The following is a 22,955-nucleotide window of genomic DNA, read 5'->3' as shown; positions in this document are numbered from 1 at the left end:
GTATATAACAGGGTGGACAATATTTTGAGAGAACAATCTAAAAATCTTTCTTTTTTTCAAAAATGAATAAATGTAATACTTGAAAAATATGTATACATTAGGGAAAACTATTACTGATATACCAAACAACAAAAAATCTGAACAAATCACTAATATTAAGTGTTGTATTCATCATCAGAATAGCAGGCACAAGCCTGGGGACAAAGGAGAAATTGTGATATTTAATGGTGTAAAATGTTTATAATTATTTAAAAAACAAACTTAAATATATACAACTTTAAAATTGTTGTTGTTGAAAATTGTAAGGCAATAATATCAGGATCTCTGCTGTGGACACAAAAGGCACCAAATCCCAGGAATGACCCATACTCATGAATGCGCATCAAAGACTGACACTGAAGAGAACCAAATTGTTGAATCAACCATGTCCGTACTACCTTTCTGGGCCATAAAACATTTTACATATGTTGCTGTCTATGCAGGGTCAGAAAGCTCTTGGGTTTCATGAAAAATATCTTAATTTGAGTTCTGAAAATACTTATTTGTTTGGGACACCATGATGACAGGATAAGTAAATAACCTTTTCCTCTCCAAACACAGAATTTTCCAGTTTTCACATTTTCAGGGGTTTTCCTGCATGAGTCCAGAATCTCCCAAACAAAAACAGAGGCGAGGATAACGCAGAAAAGAACGATCTCATGTAAACAAATGCATAAGAAAAATAATGTGATCATCAATAAACAGCATATAAATGAAAACTCTGTCTTCATTATACAGTGTAGATAGCTTCACTGATTATAACAGGAGTGTTTTATAAAGTGATGATGTTCTTTGATAATGTAAATGTTCCTCGCTCCTTTTCTGTAGCTTCTTTTTGAATAACTAAGGAAATACAAGCATTATAATTTGTAACTTACAATGTTTCTATTAAATTGTTGTAAAGTTAAATACATTTTCAATCATATTAAAAACATTAGGCTGCTTTTTAGCCCTATGCTGGAGATGGTTCACTTTTTGGTAATGAAACTAAGTTAATATTTCAATAAACTGGCGCGATAATATTGTGTATCAGCGATCTCACAGTCTGACGATAGGATATGACAATTGAGCATATCTCCCAACACTACTTGTCACTCGTTGATTTATTGCATGTTCAGATATTCATAAAACAAAATATACTGAGGGCCATGAAATATTAGTGAAAGTGATTAAAAATGCTGGCTGTGGCTGGCAACTTTTTTTCAAAAACACTTGGGGGAGGAAAGAGTTAATGACACAATTTTAATTTCTGGGTGAACTATCACTTTAAGGTTTTTGTCCATATGCTCCTTTTCCAGCTTGGTTTATACGGTGTATAATTGGCTTCAGAAAATTCCAGCACAGTTGAAAGAGAGGTCGCAGCCAGAAAGCTTACGATCAGCATTAAAACACAACTCACAGAACAAAGGCTTATTTTGTCTTTATTTATACAACTTTTTGTCAGGTTTTTCACTTTTTTATAATAACATGCAAAAAAATTGTTAAAAGTGAAGTAAAAATAATATTGTGCTATAAAATACATATTAGAGTCCAGCTTTTCACGAAAGCACCATTTTTTTTCCCTCGGAAATATTGCAGCTCAAGTTTCTCGATAATCTCTTTCCAATGATATAAACTAGGGACAGGACCGTTATTGCAGAACTGATATATGGCATTAAACCAATGGCAGTCATAAAGCATTTCCAAAACTTTCTGGGAAAGGCAGCTGTTCTCCTCTCACTTGCCCGAATCCAGAAATAGGAGAATTCAAGGAATGCTGAAAAAGACAGACCTCCAAACTGTTATAGAGGTAAACCCTGTCAATCATTGACGCAATAGCTCTTCTCATATTGACAAGAACAATGTTCGCTTTGCTACACAGTACACTTTTTGGTTCAAGTTATGAAAGATACATGCTACATTTATCTTGAAACCCTCATGTACGCTCTTGTTTGGTAACACACATGTGCTTGTTCTTTGCTCTCCAGAACATGTGTTCTGTAACAGGTCTTATCACGCACAGGCTGGGTTCTGTGAAACTATTGAGGACACGTTCGGAGAACTTAACAAGTCAATATTAGAGGTTAGTATTCCCTGCAGAAAACCTGATGGAATTTAAGACGGGGAATTGCTCTGCCATTTGCGTTTCTTAGTAGGATCCCCTGAGGTGCGTGCATGTGTTCCAAAGCACACAGAACACATTTTACTGCTGTCTCCTGATGGCACATATGGAGTACGGCCGAGGCTGAAGGGTCATGCCTAATTTCGGAGAGAGACTTGGAATTAAGCCTTCGGGGAACTGGAGATGGAACCTCTGGAGCATTGTGGTGAAGAACAAGAACATCTCCAGCCTGGCCAACTGCTCTCCAAGACAGTGCCGCTTACCTAAAGGCAAACACACATAGGAATCAGATTCATCAGAACAATGAAAAGCTTTCAGATTTACTGTTTTCCCAAATATTTGCTGTTTACCTATTGAGAAAGGAAGAAACGCTTCATGACGAACGAACTTGCCATTACAGTCAAGGAACCGCTCTGGGCAGAAGATGGATGGGTCACTCCAGTACTTCTCATCAAAATGCACAGAGTACAAGTTAGTGATGACCATGGTGCCCCTGGGGATAGTGTAGCCACGCACCACCGCGTCTTGAGACGTAGCACGAAAGATGCCCAGTGGGACGACATTGCAAAGACGCAGGACTTCATGCAGCACTGCCTCCACATACGGCATCCTCTGCTTGTCTTCAAGAGCGGGCGGTCTGCCATTCAGGACGCAATCGATCTCCATTTGGACCTTTTCTGCACAGAAAAAAACATAACGTGATTAGTGCAACGACATTAAAGAAAAAATAAAACCAGTGCTCTGTGGGCACCAACCTTGTATCCTGGGATACAGAGCCATGTAGAGCATAGCCCAGCGTAGACAGTTTGTAGTAGTCTCTGTGCCTGCGATGATGAGTTCTCCAACAGAGAAAATGAGATTATCTTGAGAGAAAGATGTAGCTTTATCAGTGGCGCTCTGCTCCATTTCGTCCAAGTAGGCATCGATGTAATGTTGAGGCGACTGGGGCACTCTATCCCGCGAGAAGCGTTTGATGATTTGCAAAAGGAAGTCGTACACCTCGTTGGCATTGCGAAAGAGCTTTTGGTGCTTCCCAAAAGGCACGTACTCCATCCAGGGGAAGGCGTTGTACAGGAAAGCCCAGCCGCTGGCTGCCAGCTCCACATTCTCACTGAAGATCTCAATCATGTGCTGGAAATCGCTGTCATCGTAGGTAAACCGCTGCCCGAAGATAATGAGGTTGGTGATGTTGGAGACAGCATTGGTCACAAGATGTTTAGGGTTAAAGGGCCTCCCCTGATGCTGGTCAATGGCGTCGAGAAAAAACAGGCACTCTTCGGAAATCCTCTCAAACATCCGCTGACCGCTGCCAAAGTAGCGGAAGCAGTTCACAGCCAATTTGTGGTGTTCCATCCAGCCTCGGCCGTATTTGCAGTTCAGAAGGCCTAGACAGAGAATAAACAATGCTGAGAGAGGTCAGTTTAAATATGGAAACAAAGAAAGTTTATCTAATGATGTTTAACCAGAGATTATTAGTCAAACAGTACTAGTCTCATGGGTTAAACAGAGATTACAAGAATTGCGATACTGGTAATGCGATAACCTCATGTGTGACTGGCCTCTCTTCTCTAGTTATTGCCCCAACTCTGTCATGCATTACCGTGCCAGACCCTTTTCTCTGAATCACCCATATAGATAAAGGAATAGTTCACAAAAAATGTAAAATAATTTCATTTAGTTTCCCTCATTTAGTTGTTCTAATCCTACATTAAACTAAAGGAGATCTTTTTCCCAGACAACATTTCATAGTAGCCATGACTGTTAAACTCCAAAAAAAAAAAAAAAAAAACTTTTTTTCTTTGGAATTTTTTTTGGTGTGTTACATGGAAACAATAACTACATACAGGTTTAGAAGGTCACGAGGGGGAAATGAATCAGAACTTTCATTTTTAGGTGAACTATTCCTTTAATCAGGACCAGTGTGCAGTGATCTATTCTGGGAAATCATTCTAAAATAAACTAAGTCTATAAGGAACCACTTACCTCCCATTTTTGTCATCTTCTGAAATAAAGGGAGGGATGGACGGTCTGCAAAAACCTCACTTTGGTGATATAGGCACTCTTTAATGGCATCATAACCATTTAGAATAACAGTCGAGATTCCTCCGAGGTCTAGACTGAAAATCTGGATAATAAAATGGCAATATTCATTAATCCACTCTCCTGCCAAACATATTTCTACTAATGAAGCAGTATAATTAGAAGACTACATTCACCCTCATGGATACAGTGAGGAAATGAATTAGGCATGCTGACTCAGCGTGTCTTGGCCATTCTGCTAAACTGAGTGCTGCAGCGCTCTGCCAAAAATGCCCGTTGCAAATGCAATACTCTTTTGTTCTTTTCAAACACCCCAGCGACGCGACGCGTCGCGTCAAGAACAGAACGCTACCACGGACCAATCAGCTGTGAGCTCGATGAGCGACCTCAGCAGTAAAACTTTAGTTTTAATGGACTTCCACTTAATAATAATATTAATATTTTTCTTTATATTAGTGTCTTTAACGTATGTACTAACATTTAAATTATCATTTAATACAATGATTTTACGTTAAAAATACGAGAACACAATAGGTACATTATTATTCACTGCTTATATTGATACAACTACATATGAAACAAAATATTATATCGGTAAAAAAGGTATCATCTGATAGCATATATGAAGTAATTTAAGCAACTTTGCAGCGCCTCAGAAATAAAAACTCCACTAAAGGCGCAACAAGGGGTGATTCCATTGTGGACAACTTCATTCATTACAAGACAGTGTAAAATGCAAACCGCTATTATACATAATTATCATGTGGTGGCATAAAATCGCTTTTTAAACAGTAAAGCCAAACAAGTGACAACAAAATATATCAGCAGATAAGTCTACTGTGTATTATATGATTATGTGCATGTAAGTAAGAGAAAGTAAGGACTGAGCGTGAAGTGTCATCCGTACCTGTCCGTGGATATCACTCTGCCTTTTCATGTAGACGTGAGGCTCTGTGGCTAGGGACAGAATATTCCCTATCATGGGTAAAGGTGTCGGTCCAGGGGGAAACCCTCGGGGTCTCCGCTGCTTTACGAGCTGGCGAATCACCAGCAAAATGAAGAGTGTAATGAACAAACTGCCCAAACATATGATAGTTTGCTCCCAAGACAGAGAGAACAGACATGTCAAGCGTTTAATCGATACCATCTTGGATGCAGACACTTTGGGATAATCTGTGCTTTCTGAAAAGTTTCTAGCGCTCTGTTCTCTGTCAGTCAGTGTATAGGGAGATCATCTTGCACATGTTGCTCTATATCCCCCGCCTCTTAAAGGCTAAGATTGGCTGGCGGAAAGAGCGCTTTGGATTAACTTGCATTGTGTTTGATTAAACGGTGGTCAGAACTATTGATCGCGAGAATTCAGACCGATTTCTTTTCATTAGGGCAGGCGGTCACTCAACTAGGTTTCCAAGCGCGTTCTTCTTTGTAACTTGCAACATATAAGTAGCCACGCCTACCCATACAAACCAAAAAAGGACTTTGCAGTGGAAACCTTTACTTTGAACTAATGGTTGATTGATCAAATCTTTTGATTTTTTTCTTTCACAAAAGTGACTTCACTGATTCATTCAGTGCCTGCCGCGGTTACATTGTTGCTCCACCAGGTGGGGACAAGCGAGAATGTATGTAATGACTGAATCATTTTATGAACCGATTCATAAAAAACACTCCACATAGACTGAAGTCTTATCTGTAATAAACGTGGCTGCATATCTACTTTAAAACTCCAGAAAAAGCATCTTAAGCTGTTTTAATTTAAGTAAATATGCATATACAATAAACAATATTTGCAAATTAAAAAGTTACAAAAAGTATGTAATTTTTTACACTTTTATAATTCCACAGAAACTTTTTTTTTTTTTTTTTTTTTGCCAAACTGAACAAACCACATGCAGATCTTGGTTCACCAAGTTTAGTTCTGAGTCTTGTCCAAGACTTTAAAGGGTATTATGACATGTTTGGCTTAATATACTGTAAATTATGTCTCTAACTGAAATTGTAGTAGAAAACCCACGAAAGATTTACGTTATTTAAAAAATCCACGTCGTTTTATACATATTTTGGACTATGGGGGGCCATTATTTCGATTACGTAGAAAGGTTGCACTGGGGGAGCTACTGGCACTATCTGTTGCTATTTTTACCACAACAAAACTCAGAATACACAACTTGTAAAATAAAATACAGATACGATGCCACATTGTGTGCTGTTTGGTTGACATTAGAGTAGGGCTGGGCGATATGGCAAAAATGTAATCTCGATAATTTTGTTCCCATATTGAACGATAACGATATATATTTCGATATAAGCTGTTGATGTTGCCAGCTTTAAAATAGTATCCCAACAATGACTAAAGCCACAAAAATGAAAGGGTTCATTAAATTACATTTAAAGTATAGTTTATTAACAAAAACAGATTACAGATTTGGCCTTAAAAATTAAAACAACTTACTAAAATAAATTAAAAAAATGAAAGTTGTGACAGAGTATGGTAAATGAGAGTAAATGTACAAAATGTAAATAAAATTATTGTAAAAACATAATTTGTAACACAATTATTTATTTATTTATTATTAACACAATTGTTTATTTTCTCTATTATAGGTTGAGCTATTTAAATTAGAGGCAACCACTGCATTTTGAAACAATCTACAGTATAAATAACAAAAAATTACGACACAGTTCTTTCTTAATCGTATATTAAGTGCAGACAATTCAGCCATAATCAAAGCAGGCTACTCTCTAAATATTCAAAGTGCAAATAGAGACGGATATTTCAAGCATGATACAGAGCTATAGACATACACAACCTATCATAGCCTACATACTAATAACAGCCTAGATATGTCATGTAGCCTAATTTGCGTGCATTGGGGGGATTAAAATTGCTTTTGAATGCGCGTGCGTTTTTTGCTTTCGGTTTCAGTTTTAACAATCGCGCCAAACTCTCAGCTGAGCTAAGAGTCACTTTTCAGGTAGCCAAACCACTTATATAACAGAATTTGTGCTACCTTTTTTGTCGACAATTTCAACATCTTTGGATAATAACTCGAAGTTAGTTTCACTTTCGTCGCTGCTTCCTCTCTCTTTTTTTTTGTCGTCCTGGTGTTAAGTTTGCTTCGCAAGTGCGGTAGGAAATGAACTTTGTACTTTGACGTGCACACGCACGCTGTACGCTGATTGGCTGTTGTCGCATATTTCTACTGTGTGATTGGCTCTTAGATTAATCCATATCGAGCAAAAAATGTCTAGAGCCTATCATCGTTATTAACATAAATTTTATCGCGATTCGATATGATATCGTTTATCGGCCCAGCCCTACATTAGAGAATCAATGTAAGGCTTTCCTAGCGATTAGAAGAGGAGAAAAGAATGGAAAGATGCCTGTGGATGAATAAAACTTCCTAAAGACCCACGTCTGTGTTCTCTCCACTTTAGCTCTGATGCCTTTGAGGCTTTTAGTAGACCACAGTTACTGAAAGAGCTTACAAACAGCAGAGACAAATGCTAGACGCCATCCTGAAAGGATGTAAACATACCGACTCTGGTCATGACGCTGCAGCCACTGAAGGAGTTTCTCAGCGCAGATTTCACTTGATATCCAGGTGCGTTTAGATTCTTTGTGGGGAAAATCAATGGTACGGCATTTGGTTTGAGCCTACACTTATATCCATCGCCACCTGTAAGCTCTTTCAGGAGCTGTGGTCATCGTATCAGTATTTTATATTCCGAGTTGTGTTGTGGTAAAAATAGTGTAGCTCAGTGCCAGTAGCTCACTGAGTGCAACCTTCCTACATAATCAAAATAATGGTGTCCCCCATAGTACAAAATAAGTATAGAACAATGTGGATTTTTTTAAATTACGTAAATCTTTCATGGGTTTTCCACTACAAATTTCAGTTAGAGACAAAATGTAAGCTATGCAATTCTTAATACCCGGAGTTCTCTTTAAGATCGACTAGTTCATCAAAAGGGGCGTATCCATTCAGTAGTTTTAACCAATGAGATACTCCTTCACAGTCTGTACTAAAATGCTATTGGCTCGTGCTACAGTCAGTCCCTAATTGCTAATACTTTGAGTCAACTGTATAAGAAAAGTACTGTAAGACATGAAATCCGTCACGTGATTCAAAAGCAGAGATTTGACGCATACGAAAAACGGGAGCCAGGGAAGCGAATGTGAATAATTTATTTAAAAACGCATTCGTTTACAAAGGAAATATCACTATTTTAAATTGAGTCACTTACCACACATAATGTGAGTTTGGCTAAAATTCTGAAGAATTCGATATTTTACAGAGAGATAAGATTTACGATAATGTTATTTTCAATAAATTTTAAAGAGGACCTGGGCTAGAACATTTCTTTTGTCAATAGTCCAGGCAGTTGCCTTTCATGGCAAGTGAGAGAAAGCGACAGTGTGTTTTGCAAACTAAGTAAAACCAGTTTTGGGGTCAGACACGTTTGCACTAAGATTTGTGTGACAAACTTTGACCTTAAGGCTTGAAACTCCCCTCCGGTCATGTCAGCATTTTTTCTGCTATTTTAACCAAGCAGTGACCTGCAAGTTCTCAGCACATTTATCAAGTCATCACAGGCATCTAAAATAGCACCCAGTTCAATTTATAAGCACATGTTATACACGTTTTATTATCTGTACGGTGATGTGGATGTATTGAATTATTTAAACAAAAGCATTATGCTTCTGCAGCATGTATAATGCATGTGAGCATTTATAAACATCTAACAGGTTTGATGATATTGTCAAGTGCTAGGCACTGCAGAATCATTCATATTTAAAACTCATGCATTACTCGTATTTAATTAGGAAATTGTTTTTATATTAATCCAACAAACAATTCAAAACCAACAGTTGAATTCAAAACACCACAAAGCATTTGCACTTCCACGGCGTACAAATAAAAGAAAGAAAAAAAACCTCAACAATATATGAATAAATAAATAGTCTTATGTATGTTATCAATGAACAGCACCTCAGAAAAAAGTAAATAGTGCCTTCAGAGTGGCGTAAACCTTTTATCTTAATTGCAACCTATAAAAATTGCATGAGCTGTTATTTATAAACTGTGTACTGTGGGAAATGCTGTCTTGAGAACATAATAGATTTGAAAAGGAAAAACAAAGCAAATGTCTTTGCATAACAGAAACCAAACCAACTTCTTCATACTTTTAAAGGATTAGTTCACATCCAGAACAGAAAATGTACAGATAATTGACACCCCCTTGTCATTCATATCTTTCTTTCTTTCTTTAGTCATAAGGAAATTATATTTTTTTCAGAAATTTTTTTTACATATAGTGGACTTCTATGGTGCCCATGAGTTTGAATTTCCAAAATGCAGTTTAAATGCAGCTTCAAAGGGCTCTAAATGATCCCAGCCTAGGAAGAAGGGTCTTATTTAGCAAAACAATTGGTAATTTTCTAAAAAATGTATACTCTTTTTAACCAGAAATGCTCATCTTGTCTAGCTGTGTGCTCTGTGCACTCCGGTTCAAGACAGTTGAACAATGATGATAACTATAAATACAACAATAACTATTTTTGTGTCCACACCAGTGAATGATAACTGTATGTTTTATGTTACTCTGTTTGCTATGCAATGTCTGTTTGCTTCTCTACAATGTTGCCTGCTATTTCAAATTTGAATAAAGTCTGATAAGCTGTCAGTGTTATATCGTTCATCAGCTGTAAAAAAACTTTCTGAAAATGATCCCGATATCGTTCCCCTGTATCGTTATCGTAATAGTCCTGGTGTGAATTTGGCTATTCTCTCGAATTTGAAATGATTTTTTAAAAACATTTTCTTTATAGTTATAGTTATCGTTCTTGGTGTGAACGGACCTTTAGGTTATGTCGAAAAACTCCCATCTCATTTTCTCCTCCCACTTCAAAATCATCCTACATCGCTGTTTTACCATTTTTTGTAAAGGTGTTTGACCATCTTTGCACTTCACTTTGTAAACACTGGCTCGGTACTTCTGCAGCGATGTTGGGCGATTTTGAAGTTGGAGGAAAAAAAATTGTTTTAATTAGAGTTTTTCGACATACCCTAAAGCTTGTGTATTAAATATTGAGTGCATGCGCATTGCAGAGAAAGACAAGATGAGCATTTAAGGTTAAAAAGTGTATAAATGGTCATTTTTTAAACAAAATAACCTATCGTTTCACTAGATAAGACACTTCTTCCTCAGCTGGGATTATTTAGAGCCCTTTGAAGCTGCATTTAAACTGCATTTTGGAAGTTCAAACTCGTGGCCACCATAGAAGTCCACTATATGGACAAAATTCCTAAAATGTTTTCCTAAAAAAAATAATTTCTTTATGACTAAAGAAAGAAATACATGAAGATCTTGGATGTGTGAATGAAGAATCAGAGTGTTAACTATAGTAATCACATATTATTTGGTCATAAATCATCCTGTTTTTTTTTTCCAGCAGAAATGTGATTTTCCACATTGATGATGCTCCATTCCGTGGTGTCTTGGGTCTTATTATCTATGATGTTTTCTACTGAGCCATTCCATCAGTATAGATAGATAAATCCAGCAAGTCTCAGAGGGATCTGTTCAAGGACTGCAGTGTTTGTGATATATAATGAGGACATCTAGAAGATTCAATATTTCCTCCCATAAGAAACACAGATTTGCTATAGCAGAGGGAAAAGTCAGTCAACATAGATTAATCAATAAAGAAAAGTGAGACCTCAGAGGAGCAATGGCACATTATGAAAAGAAACCCTTTGCTGTGATTTCAGCAAAAGAAAACGTAATTAGTAATGGAGGACGCCGGGATTCAGAAATAGCTTTCTCCTGCATAGTGCATTTTGCACATGCGGTAAGCAGTTTTGAATGGGTCCCATCAGAGGTGTCTCAGTCATTCTTTTTGTTAGTCCTTGGTGACTTGGTGGCGTGCCAGTCCCAGTCAGATGATGCCATTGGTTGTTAATGTAGTCTAAATAAAAGGATTGTGTGTGATCAGTAAAGCACACAGACGAGATTATGATGAACTCTAACTCACTAAAGAGGGTTGATTGATGAGCAACACTCCGTGATTAAATCTCATTTCCTTAATGTCTAAGGATGAACTGTGCTGGCTCCTCGCTGACCATTTAGTGCTACTCTTTGTCTCAGAGAGGGTTATGGATTGTGTTTAGTTTTCCTCTCAGAGTCTTAACAAATCACACTTAATCCCTGTTTCGCAGGTGTTTAAACACTCATGCTGTTCAAAAAAGCTTTGTCCTGCACCATGATAACAGCTGCTGTTAGCAATGCCGTTCCTCAAATGAACTCACAAAGTGAGTGTCATAGGCGAATGAACAAACGCAATCCAAAAGGACATCATCTGCCTTGAAACGAAATGATTATCTGTCTTCTGAAATAACTCACACAAGGCCGGGTGGAGTGAGTGATGTTAAAGCATGACCAAATTTGAAAGGTTACAGTATCGACTCCAAAGTTTCACGAGGGAACGGAAAACTTGCCAGTTTACTCTGTTTGCTTACTCACTGATCTATGGACGTGGTAAGTCTCTGCAAAGTGTTCTCCACAGCGGAAATGACCCTTCATTAGGCAGGAGGAGTTCATCATGCGTGCAAGTGTAGTTTGCGTCCGTAGCGGGGGTCCCTGGTCCTGTCACGTCGCCCAGATTTACTGATTCCGTCATTGGCGAGGCTTTGGGTTCGATAACACTAAAAGGCTCATCCAGACTAATGGGGTTCCTATGTGACGCAAACACTGTCTCTTAGTGGAAATGGTTTATTAGGCCTTAGCCAATAAAGTAGTGGAGTGAGATGATGCCTCAAGACAAAGAGTTCTGTAATTGGGACTCAGATAGAAGGCTTGTTATGGTCGTAACCTCTTTGATTCTGACAAAGGGTCACATCATCACGGAAACCCAAATAAGGGCAAGAGCAATGTTGCAATTGATCACACACATTATTACAGGATACACAGTGAAAGGGTATTTGAGTTTGTTTTCCACCATCAGCATTTGTCTTGCACGTCATTTGAAATGGATTTACGGAAATGTCAAACATAAGACTTGTGCCATTTTCTCTCTGTTTGTTAAGTATGTAGCCACAACAGTTGTGTGTATGTGCTTAACTCAATTGTAAAAATTCCAATTAAAGCACTAAGCTAAGCAGTGTAACAGAGCTATATCGCATACAGTATGCATAGATAGATAGATAGACCACAACTAATAGTTTTGTATCCGGTTGGCACTTATCATCACAACGGAAAAACACATCATAGACTTCCTTTAAACAGTTTACCTACAGTTTTTTTTTTTCTTCAAGCGATATTGAATTTTGCTGATCACTGGTGAATTTTTGTGAATGGAGCAGTTTGTGATTGAAGAATGACGTCATTGGTGTGACACACTCTTTATCATTTTCCAGAAGCCCGAGGATAATCTGATTGGTTGGATGAGAGAGCAGTGCGCTCTGGTTGGCTGTCGGAGAATCATTAAACACCCACACTGTCAATAGTGAGACCCACATGGTGGGTATATAGGCAGGTGTATTGTAGCTTAATGCAACAGACTCAAAATTTCATCAAGTTGAAATATCCCCTCTATTTTGGGACGACTCTTTTCTATATCTATTGCACGAAGCCGAACATCTCAAGGTAAGTGATAACTATTTATGGCTTGACACATACTAGATGTGCCATGCTTTTTATCATTCTCAATATGCTGTACTTATAGACGTGTGTAAATAAACTAAATAAAATGTTAGGGAGCACTTAATGGTATATACATTACTCTTTGGCTCTGTAGTTGCACAGGCATGCTCGATGGATTTTTTTCAAGGAGAATTGGACGGCTTCTTAGACCTGGCTGTGGGTGCAGAGACAGCAGCTCATTACACTAATGCACAGGGTTCTGCTGGAAGGGAAATCACGAGACTAATATCTTTAATGCTGCAGTTATAGCGTAGCGCCTGACAGTAGGAGACGTCTGCACCAACCACAAAAGCTGTGGCTCTTTTGCAGCAAACAGGAGAAGACTTTCCAAATCTGATTTTAGTTTTTAAGCTTGACACTGGAAAACAGGAGAAGTTTGAGGGGAATAAAAACCGATAGATTAATAATAACTTTTTCACCTGTAATGGCTTGACCTAATTTGATTATTTTTCCGGTCTGTTCTTAAACTATCTAATGATGAAATGTTTCACCACAGGGGACCATGGTTATGTTGAAGATCTCCGCTTTCCTCGTTGCCTACGCTCTGATTATTTGCCAGATGTACAGCTCTAACGCAGCTCCTGCCAGGTGAGCTTTTATAGGAATCATACTGTCATGCTGAAAGTGCATTCCTGTGATAATTCCTTAAACTAGCTACAAATATTTGTAAGTGAAATTGGTGCTTTGGTAAAGTCGTTTAGACGGCGGCAAGAAAGCATATGTTTTCATTAGAGGTTGCGGCATCATGGACTATCAGTCTTCTGATTACATCAGATGAATCCCAGCCAAACCCACTCTGCTTACGACAGTATTGATCGGGTGATAAATCTTAACTTGGCAACTGGACAGATTTTAAGTGCCATACTCTTAGCAGATTATTTTGATTATGTTTAGGATTTGATGTAGTAAGCAAAAAGTGCTTTTATCATGCAACAAAAAGAATACCTCCGAGAAACCGTTTGCATAGACATGATAATCACAAAGACGTTCCTTTGCAGGCCCGCACTGGAATCATCACCAGATCGAACTACGCTTACGGACTACGAAGCGAGAAGATTGCTGCACGCAATCGTCAAAGAATTCATGCAGATGACTGCAGAGGACATGGAGCAACAGGCAGCTGAGGAAAACAGGTACGAATATTATCATATCTACTTCTTGAATCACAATCTGTTGAATAATTTAGCACTGTGTGCGCACTGATTTGTTTCTCTCGCATTTAAGAAAGTAAGGCTGAAATTCCTTCAACATGAGAGCAAAGCCTCCTTAATGTCAGGTGTACTTGTACTTGTTATATATGACAGGTATGTGATAAATTTCTGCACAGATATGGGGATTCATTTTTCTATTAAAGCTGCAGAGTCCTCTGCCGGTTTATTCTCTGCATGAAACTTTATTTACTCATCAGATTTATAAAAGACTGAGCGTTTGCCTGTTTGCTCTTAATGCATGAAAAAGAGTATATCAAACGGCATGGATGGAAGCATGATCTGAAAACATGTGAGGAAATGCCTGCATGATATGCTCAAGTAAAGACATGAGAAGTGCAGCAGAAATTAATTATGAAAGCATGATTTGTTTTATGAGACCAGCCGTGCATTGAAGCATGTCATCATGTCTATCCTGTATGTGAACAGAAGGAATGCTCTTGCATGTCTAAGTGTCTATGAGTTTCTCTGCATGTTTCCTCACAGCCTGGGTAGACCCGTGTCCAAGCGCTGCTCCAGCCTCAGCACTTGCGTGCTGGGGAAACTGTCCCAGGAGCTGCACAAGCTGCAGACGTATCCACGCACCAATGTGGGAGCGGGTACACCGGGCAAGAAGCGGAGCCTGGAAGAGAGTGATGTGTTGGCTGGATACGGAGAGGCGCTCAATCGTGTCTAATCGGCAGCGGCTGTAAACCCCGTGCTTGGCCCTGATATGCGAGTGCATGTGGAAGTTTGCTTGCCTGATTGACTTGAAAGAACATTTTTTCTACTTTCTTTGGCAGAGTAGCAAATCTCAGACCGACTCTGTTCCACTAATTTCATATAGTCACCGGATCTATTTGGGTTATATAACTGATTCACCAAATCGGGGAGCTCTCATTGGTAGATAGGGCGTAACAATGAGCTTTTTTTTAACCCACAGCTAAATTCCTGTCTTGTGTGATTTGACTTTTGTTCTTGATCTAATAAAGATATTTTTAGAAGGAGATCTTGCTTGTTGTTTGTTTAAAGCTCAGAACTATTTTCAATTTGATAAATTACGTATAATCAGGCTTAAGTACTCATTTTAGGTAAGATACATTACTGCTGCCATCCTTTTTCTGTTTAACATATTTAATACATATTTTGTACATTTCAAATTCTTATTTTTAATGTTCATTCATTTCTTTTGAATTAATATTTAAATTCATTTAATTTTCCCCCTTCCAGTGTTACAACACAGAAGAGAGCTTGTAACACGGCCACATGTGTGACCCATCGCCTGGCAGACTTTCTGAGCCGCTCGGGGGGAATTGGAAGCAGCAAATTTGTCCCCACTAATGTGGGCTCCCAGGCGTTCGGCAGACGAAGGAGGCTCAGTCAGGAGTAATCAATGGGATGGGTGAAATGGTATGTGAATAGTGTGCTGAAGACTCTCATGTCGTTTTAACTATCAGAGTCATCTCATTAATTTTATGCGAACCGCAATCAAGATAATTCCGCCATGACAGTTGCATGGAATTACTGTGTTTTATGTTCGAATGATATGAATATATTTATGCTCACGTGACAAAATTATATGATTAGGTGATAATTATACTGAGGCAGCAGCACTGAAAATAGATACAGTGAGATGTGCTGTCCACACTGAAAATCCGGAGGAAAAATAAATAAATAAATGGAGATTTAAAAAGTTTTAAACTATTTATGATGTATTACTAAATATTAAAAAAAAAAAAAAATACTTTTTTAAAACTATTTTAAATAGTTAAAATAAAATATATAAAAAAAGATTTCCTTTAAATTTTTTTTGTTAAACTCTGCCATATTATTATGTTGATATTATTACATATTATAGTAAAAATGGACTCCTCTTTATATGTAAAATTAATAAGCAATAAGAAATTAATTAAAAAGAAATATTCATGATTTTGCACCTTGTCTATTTAAAATGAATATATCCCCATTTTTACTTCAACTTTTCTCATATTAATATCCTAAAATTATAGTTACAGTATGAATTTAGGAAAATGGCACATTTATTGTTTTTCTATTTAAGATCTAAACATTTTTCACTTCAACGTCTCTCATATTATGCTAAAGCATTTTCATAACTGGACTTTTGATATGTTGCTAATGTCATATACAATGACAATAACATCCCAAATAACATCTTTCGACAGGTCACCAGTCTACACGTCCACAGTTCTTCTTTGATTGCTGTCAATAAAAGAGAAACCATCATGTCCACATTATGACCCCTGGGAATGGAAACTCCTCACTTTCATCTGAATGGACTCCAGTTGATAGCACTGATCGTTTCCATCCAGCCAGACATTATAACTGCTCATTTTTTTTGGCTCTTCCATGAAGCAACATAAGTAAAAAAAAAAAATAAAAAAAAAGAAACAGAAAAAGAAAAGAGAAAGCGGTGATCAGTAACCATCATTTTTCTACTCATTTGGATCCGAGGAAGAGCATTGCTTCATTCTTTCCTCTCAGCAGAGAGCACATTCAGTATGTACAGTCTGGTTTGGCCCATGTTCCTTTAATGTGTCTCAGCACATTACGGTATTTTGGGGATCATATTAAAGCAGTGCCTCATAAAAAGGCTTCCCTGAATATGGATGTGTCTTGTGCCTTGATGTAACACACTTTACATGCCGCTGTTGTACAGTATGTTTGAATTAAAGGAGGGAGGTACTACCACTGAATTACAAATTGTAACAATTGTGAATTTGAGCAAGATTAAAATGTATTTTAGATACATAAGGTTTGGGGTACTTGATTTATTGACTGACTGGTTGTTTTAGCAATTGATCTGCATAGTCATACACATGCCCCCTCATGTTTTGCATTTCTGATGCATAATCAGAATTAAATGATGACCCACAAGTTTCAACGTTATTCTACAGGTGTGATTGTCCAGTTCTGAATGCCCACTTAGGAGGTCCTAATGTAGAGCACTGAAATAGTTCATATTGGAAACCAATGCATAATATCTGACTGAAACAAAACTTTATTAATAAATATTACATTTATAGTCATAGTGCTGCCTGTTCTAGAAAAAACTGAGTCTTCGCATCATTGCACTGTGTTTTTGTAGCTGCAAAGACACGCTTTATTTGTTCTTATTGGGTCCTCTGTGCATATTACAGTGACAGCAGTCATTCTGCAAAAACCCTACTGGGAGCTGTTTGTCATAATTGTGTTTTTCAGTGGCTAATTGTCATGCTGGTCTCCCAACAGTGGCCACCCATGGGAACTTGTTTACAGTCAAATCAATTTCCCAAAATACAAGTGAAATCATTTTAGTGTCATTAAAAGGAAACACAGAGACAAGTTATGCCTTATTAAAGTGAATGGATTCTCATGTTCACAGACGCCATTGAGGTCTTACGAAATCTTTCTGATCCTGTAAGCAAGAGTGACGTTTAAATGACGCACACCATACAGCGTCTCTTCCTGCAGCTATCTGAGCGAATGAAACCTCTAAAATACTTCATCATTTAACCAATAAGATTTAATACGTTTCTAAATGAGAATAAAAGACCACAATGTGAAAGATTCATTTTCATTCATATAATCTCATAAATGCGGCTCGTTCTAATCACTAAAACCACTCATCCAAGTTTCCCATCACAACCTTCTCGACAGTTCTGACGGCAAGTGCTTTCTTGTGTCCTCACACAGTTCAAATGGATCCCATCCAGTTAGATGCTTTGTTAATTAACCTCGATGCCCCCATAGTAGTAGTGAGTCATTTCATATTGCAGTGGCTCTGCCGCCCGGCCCATTCCTCTCTGCTAATAAGGAGAGATTTTAAGTTCTCGTGCCTCTGAGAGGCAGGGTCTTTTTGAGAGCCAGCCAGTCAATTAATCTTTATCTGCAAACTTTTACATTACATTACTCTAAATTTTCTTGTAATTACTTAGGGCATATTTCACAAAGCAAACGAAGAAGGAAATGCAACAATTGCATAATAAGAATTACTAACTAAACACTCATTCATTTTATTGCTTTAATTAAGTAGCAGTCTTTTATCAGCAATGAAAACAGATGGAGAGTTATTTTTGGAACGCTTAAAAACACAACAATGCAGGTATTTGCTAATTGAGCTGCATAATTGAGTACGGAAGTGCGATGATTTCGCCACAATAAGATGTCATTAAGTAAATGGATTACAAGCCTCCGGTGCTGTACATCCAGCTTAAAAGAAATGGATGGATCTAAATGAAATACATCAACACATGGAGCTAAATAAAGCAGCTAGTGCTTTAGCGTCTGGATTAGTGACTGCATGGCAGTCAGCCAGTCACTTCACCTATGACAAATACTGTTTAAACATGCCGGCGAAAATGCTAAGCAGTCTGAAAATTGACGGACTACATTTCTAGAAAGAAGCAAGAAAGTATCCTACAACATTAACTAGTCAGTTAATTACGGTTTGATCGTATCCTCCTTATCTTAAAGGGATAAACAATGTTCAGTCAGAAATTCCTACAATTACATAAAAACGTCAAGTGACTTGAAGTATAGTATTTTCTTGTCAAATGTACTCCAGTAATCTTGGAAAAAAGTCTTTGCTTGATAACATGATGCTTATATCTTTTCATTATTATTAAGGATTTTTTTAATTAGGATTTGCATTAATTGATTTTTTTCTCTGCATATGGGATCTCAGTTGAATAATTTTCATTATGTGGAGCTGTACGAGGCGGTTCTGTGTGTTGTCACTACTGGATGCGCTTTACTGTAAAAAGCAATTGCTTTGATTGAAGGCAAAGTGACGCACATCCGCTAATGAGATCAATGGCAGAATATAAAAACATGATATTTACCAAGCCTCTCACCCTGAGTGGAACACGAAAAAGCCTAAAGAAAAAAAAAAAATCAATTCTTTCCACATCACTCTCCTGTGGACTGTTTATGGAAGATGAAATGGCCATTTTGGCCCCAAACCAGGTAAAAGATGGTTGTCTGCATTCTCAGAGGAGATCTTATTCTACCTTGACGGAACCATTCAAATTAATAGCCTGCTTAAAAATGAATAACTTGTTTGTTTAACTTGTTTGTTTAACTGTTGCATGCTATAAAAGAAAATCAACTGTAAGCTACTTAAAATTAGTTTTCTTTTCTCTATCATAAGTAAATAAATAAAATACATTTTGATGAAGAAGATGATGATGAGTATAGTACAGGTAATGAAAAAAGCTTCTTCTTTAACACAGAAGTAAGCCAATGGTGAGACTTTCAGATCATTAGCTGATTATCGGGAAATAATAACAACGTGCAGTAAATGGTAAAACAGTTTGCATTACAAACCAGTGTGCTCATAATTACTATAATACATCAATATAATATGGTAAGATACACCAATTTGTAATTTCAAGCAGCAAAAAGATCTGTTTTGTACAGCTAAAAATAGCTGGATGCAGATGAGACCAGAAGCCAGACCCATAAAATTTACAAATGGCCCTGTCCACTCTTACAGGAAAATGATGGATAGATAGATTTACCATAACATCATTTTACATAATTCCTCTACTTCCATTAATGTTAGATCATCATTTTAACTCTTTCCCGCCAAACACAGGATTTTCCATGTTTTCACTGTTATACACTCGCTTACGTATCTCCTGAATGAGTCCAGACTGAAAGCACAGGTGAGAAAGACACAGAAATGATCAATCTCAGATGTGACCCCAGAAGACAAAACCAGAAACTGAGATTTATACATCATCTGAAAGCTGAATAAGTAAGCTTTCCATTGTTGTTTGTTAGCATAGGACAATATTTCGCCGAGATAAAACTATTTGAAAATCTGGAATTTGAGGGTGCAAAAAAATCTAAATTTTGAGAAAATCGTCTTTAAAATTGTCTAAATAAAGTTCTTAGCTAAGCACATTACTAATCTAAAACTAAGTTTTGATAGGAAATTTACAAAAACTTCATGGAACACGATCTTTACTTAATATTCTAAAGATTTTTGGCGTAAAAGAAAAATCAATATTTGTGACCAGTGTAATGCAATGCAATGTATTTTAGGCTAAAACAGAATGCTTGAAGCAAAAATAAAACCTTGTTAAACGTGGGGAACAGAAATAAGAGCGAGAAGGTTTTACACAGATGATCACAAACGGAAGGCAGCTGAATTTATTAATAAGACATAAAAATCTTTGGTTACATGAGCCAATCTGCACATTGTTTCATTGCAAGTTATGCGTGGTCGAAATTTTGAGCCATGAAATCGGTGAACTGATGCCTGCTTTATTCCTTGTCGAAAACAGTTTGCATTCAATTATCAATAATCCGTGAAATTGATGTTACATTGAGAAGAATGAACAAAGCGTAAGCCGTGATCATAATTTGCTTGTAGGGGAGGGAAGCGTCTAATCAAAACCTTAATCTCTCATCAAAATTCCAATATTAATGATCCGTTCTTGCTGTAAAACTACTCAGGCTGGAGAGATAAATCCTCACCTAGAAAAACGGTGATAATTTTCAAAGACATCAGCTGGAACTGTTTAACCTTTGTGTCTGTAAAACATTTCTAAATCATAATGTTTAGAATGATGGACACTTTTTTACTTATTAAAAATTCATAGTACTAGATGAAAAAAATCTTGGATTTTAACTAAAAGACATTTATTTGGCTCAACAAACCAACTCTTGTAATTGCAAAAAGAGGAATCACAAGAAATTTTGTACCATTCTTTAAGAAAAATGTAGTTGCAACTTCTGTTGAGTATTAATGGGCTCCAATTTAATTTCATCAACAGAACATTTGCCAATTATGTTCTGGAACATTCAGGTGCACTTTTACAAAGTTAAAATGTGCAGAAATTGGTTTTATGCAAGTTAACAAGATGTTGTTGAGTGTTTTTATGGTGGAGGGGAGCTCTGACCAACCCCTTCAATCTAGTCTCATTGATTGGCCTCCAGGTTAGACGACTCCTTAGTCAATAAGCTAGGGATTCACACACTTTTTCCACCCAGCACTGAATGTTTACATGGTGTGTCCAATACAGACATGAAAATGTTTTATTGATTAACATTGATTGCCATTTGTGCATCATTTAAGCACACTCTGTTTGCTGCTTGTTAACTTGGTTGAAGAACTGAAATTGTACAACCAAGTTGTGCAGGTAAATCCAAAGATCTCTCATACTTTTCTCAACAGCGACAAAAAGGGGACAAATCCATAGTGCAGTAAAAAAACTGCAGTCACTCTGTGGACAACAGTGCACTTTATCTGATATAAGCCTGAAGTCTCACAAGCCATTAGCCCAGTGTTTCCACTATATATTTGATAAGCGTCTTCCCGGGTCGTCATTTACGCCATACATCCATCCCAAAATCAATAGTGTGCACTTGCATTAGAGATACATGTAGGACCAAGTGGACTGACCATATGGAAGCAGGCATAAAGAGCAGCCCGCATTGTCAGATCAATAATGAATATCTTTTAAAGCATTATGCTTCTCTGAGCATGATTCACACTGCATTTAAGAGGAGAGCTAATGTCCATGACTTTCAAAAGTTTCCAAAAAAAAAAAAAAAAAAAGGTACAATTTGACCCAATAAATGACAGATGGTTTTGTATCCATCTCTTCCTGAATATAAGCACTGTTCCGTCTGGTTGTCATGGTAGGGTACATCGAATAAAAAAACAAAGAAAAAAAAAACATCACAACTGGTTGGTTAGGTTGATAAAGCAGGGAGACATTAATGAATTGTGTATGGTAGGGAATGCATATTTTAAGTGTACCCACAGTAACTGATCAAACTGATCAAATTACAAGATTCAATTTTGAATGTGCTTGTATTGAGATTGTATCTCCAACCTTCAACATTGACATTGTTCTAAACTAATGCCAGTCCCTGTAAAACGTGAAATATTATGAAATGCCTATTGTAATTAAATAAACGCAACAAATGCTAAACCATTTACTGAAAAATGTAACATAAATGTTCCTTAAAAATTTGTTTGAAATGTTAAAAGTCTGCACATGGTGATTATTTTTACTCATTTCAAATATCTTCTATAGTGCCAAGAAAACTCACTAAACAAAACAACTTAACTCACACTTATAAAATCTGAAAGAAAATCAATAGACAGATAGCACACTTAATGTTGATTTAATTTTGTTTCCTTTTTTAACTGGCCATTTATTGCAGTCTGATACAACACAACTCAACTGATAATTAGAAAAAGTTTTGTACACCATAATAATTATGTCCCGAACACTAATGAAACGATTTCTGTTTTGACATTTTTTTGAAAGAGCAGGACGAAAACCGTAAAAATGATTGTTCAAGACAACCTATTCTGCAGAGATTTAATTTCCCTGTTTCCACGTCATTTATTTTTGTGCAACAACGCCATCTTGCGGCTGAATCAGGATCTAACGATAATTGTTTAATTACAGTTGAGGGCGCACCGACAAATAATTAAAAGACATCAGCATACTGCAAACCATCATCGCAGCATCAGTACTGGAACAGTAGCATTTATTTATTAGAAAGGAAATAGTTTCTACTCCAAGGATATAGGCCTATTCTTGTTCAAAGAGAGGGAGGAATCTTTGAGGAAATCAGTTTATTAGCCTATAACCATTGAATGAACAAATGAACAATTACCCAATCGAAAGGGATTTCATTTTAGGTCATAGAAAGTTTCCTCAGATGTTTCATATGTTGCCATTTTGTTTGTTTTAAATTGACTAAAACCATTATTTAGGTTTTGGTTTTATTGAATTTTGTCTAAAGAATGCTTTTGTCCTCTTAACTAAAAATATAAATATATAATGTTGATTTAATTTATATTTTTCTCTGATTATGTTTGTACGTATGTGAAACAGGAACAACACCAACAGTTG

At 37.0% G+C, this 22,955-nt stretch overlaps 2 protein-coding genes across 3 annotated transcripts; one reads left to right on the top strand and one right to left on the bottom strand.

Moving 5' to 3' along the window:
- Positions 1-1,454: 1,454 nt before the first annotated feature.
- On the bottom strand, positions 1,455-5,458 carry LOC141298061 (vitamin D 25-hydroxylase-like). The gene is made up of 5 exons (XM_073828569.1): positions 5,088-5,458; positions 4,124-4,265; positions 2,896-3,525; positions 2,491-2,817; positions 1,455-2,403 (listed from the first exon to the last, which is right to left on the bottom strand). Exons 1-5 carry the CDS (start codon positions 5,325-5,327, stop codon positions 2,222-2,224), a joined length of 1,521 nt encoding a protein of 506 aa, XP_073684670.1. The 5' UTR covers positions 5,328-5,458; the 3' UTR covers positions 1,455-2,221.
- Positions 5,459-12,719: 7,261 nt separating this feature from the next.
- On the top strand, positions 12,720-16,857 carry LOC141298028 (calcitonin gene-related peptide 1-like). Of its 2 annotated transcripts, XM_073828532.1 has the most exons (5): positions 12,720-12,829; positions 13,383-13,474; positions 13,885-14,019; positions 15,304-15,483; positions 16,257-16,857. In XM_073828532.1, exons 2-4 carry the CDS (start codon positions 13,389-13,391, stop codon positions 15,461-15,463), a joined length of 381 nt encoding a protein of 126 aa, XP_073684633.1. In that variant the 5' UTR covers positions 12,720-12,829; positions 13,383-13,388; the 3' UTR covers positions 15,464-15,483; positions 16,257-16,857. The 2 variants fall into 2 exon arrangements, with proteins under 2 accessions (XP_073684633.1, XP_073684632.1); XM_073828531.1 differs by lacking the exons at positions 15,304-15,483; positions 16,257-16,857 and adding an exon at positions 14,581-15,080.
- The last annotated feature ends 6,098 nt before the right edge of the window (positions 16,858-22,955 follow it).

Source organism: Garra rufa, chromosome 22 (assembly GCF_049309525.1).
Source record: "Garra rufa chromosome 22, GarRuf1.0, whole genome shotgun sequence".
In the NCBI taxonomy this organism is placed as follows: Eukaryota; Metazoa; Chordata; class Actinopteri; order Cypriniformes; family Cyprinidae; genus Garra; species Garra rufa.
Note: the sequence above shows the minus strand (reverse complement) of the source record. Positions and strands in the feature narration are given on the sequence as shown.

Excerpts from the sequence above, each read along its gene's own strand:
- LOC141298061 (XM_073828569.1), bottom strand. The coding sequence starts at position 5,327 with ATGGTATCGATTAAACGCTTGACATGTCTGTTCTCTCTGTCTTGGGAG. Across the intron at positions 3,526-4,123 it reads GAAGATGACAAAAATGGGAG|GCCTTCTGAACTGCAAATAC; the intron begins GTAAGTGGTTCC and ends TTCTCTGTCTAG. Across the intron at positions 2,818-2,895 it reads TCTGTATCCCAGGATACAAG|AAAAGGTCCAAATGGAGATC; the intron begins GTTGGTGCCCAC and ends TTTTCTGTGCAG.
- LOC141298028 (XM_073828531.1), top strand. The coding sequence starts at position 13,389 with ATGGTTATGTTGAAGATCTCCGCTTTCCTCGTTGCCTACGCTCTGATT. Across the intron at positions 13,475-13,884 it reads TCTAACGCAGCTCCTGCCAG|GCCCGCACTGGAATCATCAC; the intron begins GTGAGCTTTTAT and ends GTTCCTTTGCAG. Across the intron at positions 14,020-14,580 it reads CAGGCAGCTGAGGAAAACAG|CCTGGGTAGACCCGTGTCCA; the intron begins GTACGAATATTA and ends GTTTCCTCACAG.